The following is a 6000-nucleotide window of genomic DNA, read 5'->3' on the forward strand; positions in this document are numbered from 1 at the left end:
AGTTAACACGAAATTTAATAAAATGACGAAGACTTTTGAATCTTATAATTTTAAATTTGTCATTTGAAAGTTGAAACTAAAAATTGTCAAAAACGAAAAAAAAAACTTTCTTTTAAGAAACTAAAAAAAATAATAAGATCAACAAATTAAAACGGAGAAAGTAAAATAATTACCAATACCTTCTTAATATTGAAACTCAATTTCTCATAAAGCATGATTATAGTATGTTCATTCGTCTAGATGTTTTAATTAATCATAAATATTAAATGAAAATATATATTTTTTTCTTTTTAAAATCCACATCAACAACTTAAATTCAGAGATATAAACCTAAGCGCGCTAAAAGCCAAAATAGAAAAGAAAAAGAAATGCAACAATGTAACAAATTTTCGAATTTTCTTTTCTCTCCAAGCCAAACAATCACCTTTTTAGTTAACAACGGCATCCGCCCTATACAACTTGTTACCGTTTGTATGCTTGTTTTAATTATTATTCAAATTTTTATTGTATCATATCATTATGTAATTATAAATAATCTTATTTTATATACGGGCGAAATTTGATGTGATCAAATCGTCACCTTATTTTCTTTCCTTTTTATTTTTTCTTATTAGCTAATAATCTATTTCTCGTCGGAATGCTTTCAAATTACTCACGTACGACATTACGTAACAATGAAAAATAATACTATCTATTCAAAAAGTATATTCATCGAGACAATACAACACGAAACCTAAGAGGCTAACTACCATCCAAATTCCAAACAATTTTTACTTTGGGCTCAACAAAATGGGCCTGTAAATTACAAACTAATTTTGGGCCTCAATCAATCTTAACCGTCCGATATACAATCATTGAGATCTGAGCCGTTCATTATCTCTATGTCGGTTCGAGAAAAAGATAACGTTTTGATATTAAGAGTTCCTTCGTTTATCTTTTACAGGGTTTCGATAAGCAGCCAAAGAAAAATTACAAAGGAATTTCGAATAATTTGGGTAATTTTTTAAATTTTTTTTACCTTTAATTTTATTTGTTCTTTAATTGCATTAAAATTATTGATTTTAGGGTTTGTTGATTTGTGTTTAGTGAGAAATTGTTGTGGGGTTTGTTGATTTTTTTGGGTTTGTGAGTATTTGTGGAATTTTTGTTAGGACTTAGTATAAAGCTGAGATTTTTATTCAATTTTTTGAGTTTTTTTGATGTGGGGTTGGACTAGGTTAAAAGGGTTGTCATCTATTATGTGATTTTTAATAGTGAGAAGTTGTGTAGGTTGTTTTCCTGTCAACAATTATGAAAAAGGCTTGAAGCTTTCNTTTTTTGGGTTTGTGAGTATTTGTGGAATTTTTGTTAGGACTTAGTATAAAGCTGAGATTTTTAATCAATTTTTTGAGTTTTTTTGATGTGGGGTTGGACTAGGTTAAAAGGGTTGTCATCTATTATGTGATTTTTAATAGTGAGAAGTTGTGTAGGTTGTTTTCCTGTCAACAATTATGAAAAAGGCTTGAAGCTTTCTGGCTTTGTGCTTTTGAAATTGTTGACATTGTTTGATATGGATTGAATTATGGTTTCTTGAAATGTGAATTTGTGGTGGTTATTTTTTCTGTTGGTGTTTTCTTGTTATGGAATTTGATTGTGAAGTAGCATGATTTCAAGAAATGTGAATTTGTGGTTGGTTGTGATTATGTTGTTGGTTTTCTTGTTAAAAGTGTGCTGAGTTTCTATCGATGTGAGTTCTGCATGCTTTTCTTCATTCGTAGTGGCGCACCTGTAACTATTTGGCATTGTAATACCTTATAGAAATTGAAGTTTTCTCAATTCCGAAAAGAAAGTTAAGGCTTAATCATTCTGTGTGCATATTGTAAGCTGTTGATTTTAATTTTTGGGAAGGAGAAATTTACTACTATGAGTATGTAGTATGTTAGATTCTTATTATATGGAATGGTTGTCAGGTTGTGGTTGTTTTACTCACTGAAAGCTTATGTAAAATTTGTTAGAAGAAGTAAACTGTGAGTTGATCTTTTTGCGGTAAGAGGTGACGCTTAGGTTCCATAATTGGTTGAGATAATTCTAAACTGTCGCTAAAATCATACTACTTTGGTTAGATCCTGCTTGAGTTGATGGGAAGTCATCTGAGTTGGATTATGTAAATTGAATATGTCAGGTTGAACCTGCTTGATTTTTTTTTTCTCTTTTGAAATATTAAAGAGATTAGACACATTCTTATTTATGCATGATTATCTTTTGAACTCTTATTTTTCTCTGTTGGACGGGATTCAAGTCCTTTAACTAGCTCAAAATAAGTTTGCATTTTGGCTTATATCAGTTTTGTGCTTAGATTGGTATCATCTTTGTTCAATGTTCTAGTTTTCATTTCTTGTTCGTTGTATTACCCCAAGATTAGTTCTGCTCTAAATATCTTTTTGGCATGTTTGACTTGGTTAGATACATCTTGTGCTGGGTGATTTAAAATGTATGTAAACGGATTGAGTTATAATATTATATCATTTTTGTTCTGTTGATCATTCTTAAAAAAAAAATTATGTTTGTTCTGTGCATGTTTTCAGTTTGAGAATTGTGCTGTGAAGATGCCTCGTTATGATGATCGTGTGGGAAATAGCACTCGTCTCTATGTGGGACACCTGTCTTCACGGACCCGTTCACGTGATCTGGAGCGTGCGTTCAGTAAATATGGGAGGTAAATCTTTTCCAGATTCTTGGCATATCATGCGTTTCTTTGTATAGGCATAAGGCCATCAATCACAGTGTCATTTGCTTTCTAACTGCTTTTGATATAGCCAGTTGCCATTGAGCAACTGATATTGCGGAAATTCTGTGGAAAATTGTTTTTGTTACAACCATGTAATGTTTTTTGTTGATGTCCTAGAGTTGCTTCTTCCATGAAGGTGCTTAATTTAGCCATAATAGAAGGTTATTTGTATTTGTCAATGAGATACTTGGTTCCTTAGGGTCGTAGCATTAGATCTCAAATTGATGGATCACCTATGCATGTAAAATTGGACGGGGGGTACTGGCGAAGTATTTCAGTGCTACTCTTTTTGTCCTATTTCTCATTGATTTCTTTTCCTTCATCTGGAAGGGAGTTTTATGCCCCATTGTTCTGTTCATCCAATTTATATGATATACTAAGATCATAGTTGCCTGCTCTGTGTGCCCTTATAATCGTTTGTCATAAAGCTCGACTTATTTGTGTTTGCTATCGTACAATAATCATGGTTTTCTGTGGGGAACTCCTTAGAAATGAACAGTTGGTTTAGCACACCAGCAGAAAGTCGGTGGAGGTTTATATTTTTAAGTCCCCTTTCTGTGTGTTGGAATTTCCTTCCAAGCATATGTATTACTCGGGTATATTATCAATTATTATATATAAAGGAAAATGTGTTCCAGATGCTTGTGAGTTTAACTTGAATGATCTTGTTGACGGTTTATAGGCATTTGCCTGGCCTGAAGGTCAATCTTGAGAGGGTGGCCTTGGTGGATTTGATGGAAAGTCTTGCCGGGTTTTAGGAGAATTCGGTGATTCTTTCTTTAATGGCCTTGGTGGAGTCTTGCCCGGTTTTAGGAGACTTTGGTGGTCTGTTCTATAATGTCTTTGCGTATTTTTATGGAATTCCCAACAATCTCAAACTGGTGTATAGTTCGTCTTGAGGGGCAAGTGTTCATGAACTTCCTGTGCTTAAGTAAGTAATGATGGCCTTACTGTTTCTGGCAACCATTTCCGCAGAGTACGGGATGTGGACATGAAGCACGACTATGCCTTCGTGGTATGTATCATCTCTCTGTTTTCCCTTGATGGTGTTAATATTTTCATTAGTTCCCATTTTGATCCCTCAACAATCCCCGCCAAAATTTTTTTGTTTGCTACACAATTTGTTTCAACAGGAATTTAGTGATCCTCGAGATGCTGATGATGCAAGATACTATTTAGACGGCCGTGACATTGATGGACGCCGCATAATTGTGGAATTTGCCAAGGGTGTAAGTATTCTATACATGTATTTCCTGGAATTTTCCTCTTGTCAATTTGCTGTCCTGACTAGTGAATAGGGCTCCAGTAATCCAGTAAAGCTGCTGGATAACCTTGATTCTCTCTTTTAACTGCACTTTATTTTCTCTGCCTTTTAAGTTGAATTATATATAGATGCTGAACATTATTGCTCTCTCTCCCCCTTCAAGAAAAAAAAAAACACCAAAGAGGAAGGCGATTCTTGTTAAAAACACACCATCAAAATGCATATCCCAGTTTAACGGAAGTGGGCTAATTGTAGTAGTATCTGTTGATCCTCGCATGATCCTATTCACAAAATATTTAAGTAAATGAATAAATTGTTGAACTTTGTTTTCTATGATACATATGGGTCAATTCTGATATCGGATAATGGTTGTTTCTCTAGGTGCCACGTGGACCAGGTGGTTCGCGTGAGTATCTTGGCAAAGGACCCGCTCCTGGGTCAGGTCGCTGCTTCAACTGTGGCCTTGAAGGTCACTGGGCTCGAGATTGCAAAGCTGGGGATTGGAAGAACAAGTGTTATCGATGTGGAGAAAGAGGTCATATAGAAAGAAAATGCCCAAATAGTCCTAAAAAACTCAGGTACTTAACCTCTATGAAGCAATTGCCTTCTTTATTTTATGCCCCTTATCTTTTCCTTTTGAGTTTCTTGACTTTGTGGTGTTCATTGCAGTAGACGCAGCTACTCACGGTCGCCTGTTAGGTCAAAGTCACGCTCACGTTCTCGTTCACGTTCTCCTCGTCGAAGTTATAGCAGAAGTCGCAGCTATAGGTGAGTTTCGACACTTTAAATGGCATTCATTTTGCTGTGGGATTTGCTATTTGCTCGGATTGTCCCGATGAATTCACTTGCAGATACTGAAGTCATTATTTGTAAATATTTGGCTATCAATATTTGCAAATACTGATCATCAGTAGATAAAATATTGAGAAATTAGTTTGGGAGTATACCAGGTGAAATTTGTAAAGCTTCTACCTAGACAGCCTCAACTTCCAAATATTTTTTTCCGGCTTCAACTTTATGAACTATATCTGAGCTCTTCCCTTTGTTCTTTCAGTCAATCAAGATCCCCGCCACCAAAGAGAGAACAAGTCGACCAGGTCAAGCGATCAAGAAGCTACAGTAGGAGCCCCGAGCCACGGAAGGATAGTCCAAGCCCTCCACCCAAGACTAGGAAGCGCAGCCCAACACCTGAAGAGGGAAGCCCGATGGAAGCAAAGAGCCCTTCTTCACCAATGAGAGAAGAAGGTGCCTATAGCCAAAGCCCCAGAGAGAGGAGCGTCAGTCCTTCAAGTCCTAGAAGGGATAGCCCAGCTCCTCGAAAGTATGATGATGACAGCCCTGCTGAAGCTAATGGTGGAAGTCGAAGTCCGAGTCCCAAGTACCAGAGGAACCATGAAGATGATGAGGATGAAGGTGAGTTTCGTAATCAACACTCTGATAGAGAGAGCCAGTCACCTTGAAACTTGGTGGAACTTTTTTAATTTTTGTGAAGGCTGGACCTTGTGAGAACTAATGAGATGTGTACTTGAAAGTGTCAGACTTTGCATCTATATTTGGGATTATTATATGTTAGTGCAGTGCTTGGTATTTGATGAATTACTAGACTAGCTATTGAACTATAATATGAAACATGTTCAAACAATGAAACTACAGAGCCTCTGATGTATTTGCAGTGACTAGTTTGCTGGCTTCTTGATCCATGTACATTCTTCATATTAGAGAACTAAGGATATATATCACTTATCTTGAGTCTCCAAATTTGAAAGTAATGTGATATTTCCGTTTAAAAAAGAATGATCAATTTTCTTTGTAGTCTCCTTCATATAGAATGATCCGTTTATTGTTTTGCTAATAAACTTTAATTTTTTACATGACCTGTTTAAACTAACGTTAAAAGATATTTTGGTACATTTGATATTACTTCAATTTAGAATTACAAGATTAATTTTTTTTTTTTCATTTTAAAAAT

The 6000-nt window shown here is 35.4% G+C and overlaps 1 protein-coding gene across 4 annotated transcripts; it reads left to right on the top strand.

Annotated features, from left to right (window-relative positions):
• Positions 1-899: 899 nt before the first annotated feature.
• Positions 900-5789, top strand: LOC107031617 (serine/arginine-rich splicing factor RS2Z33-like). 4 transcript variants are annotated; one of them, XM_015233046.2, is made up of 7 exons: positions 900-995; positions 2565-2695; positions 3743-3782; positions 3901-3996; positions 4413-4609; positions 4701-4799; positions 5086-5789. In XM_015233046.2, exons 2-7 carry the CDS (start codon positions 2586-2588, stop codon positions 5489-5491), a joined length of 948 nt encoding a protein of 315 aa, XP_015088532.1. In that variant the 5' UTR covers positions 900-995; positions 2565-2585; the 3' UTR covers positions 5492-5789. The 4 variants fall into 4 exon arrangements, with proteins under 4 accessions (XP_015088532.1, XP_015088533.1, XP_015088535.1 ...); XM_015233047.2 differs by having other exon boundaries at positions 4704-4799; XM_015233049.2 differs by having other exon boundaries at positions 933-995; positions 3450-3782.
• Positions 5790-6000: the final 211 nt, after the last annotated feature.

The sequence above is a fragment of the Solanum pennellii genome, chromosome 9 (assembly GCF_001406875.1).
Source record: "Solanum pennellii chromosome 9, SPENNV200".
In the NCBI taxonomy this organism is placed as follows: domain Eukaryota; kingdom Viridiplantae; phylum Streptophyta; class Magnoliopsida; order Solanales; family Solanaceae; genus Solanum; species Solanum pennellii.

Bases quoted from the DNA above. Each gene is read 5' to 3' on its own strand.
- LOC107031617 (XM_015233046.2), top strand. From the start codon at position 2,586: ATGCCTCGTTATGATGATCGTGTGGGAAATAGCACTCGTCTCTATGTG. The intron at 4,610-4,700 runs GTACTTAACCTC...TGTTCATTGCAG, and splicing joins AATAGTCCTAAAAAACTCAG to TAGACGCAGCTACTCACGGT. The intron at 4,800-5,085 runs GTGAGTTTCGAC...TTGTTCTTTCAG, and splicing joins AGCAGAAGTCGCAGCTATAG to TCAATCAAGATCCCCGCCAC.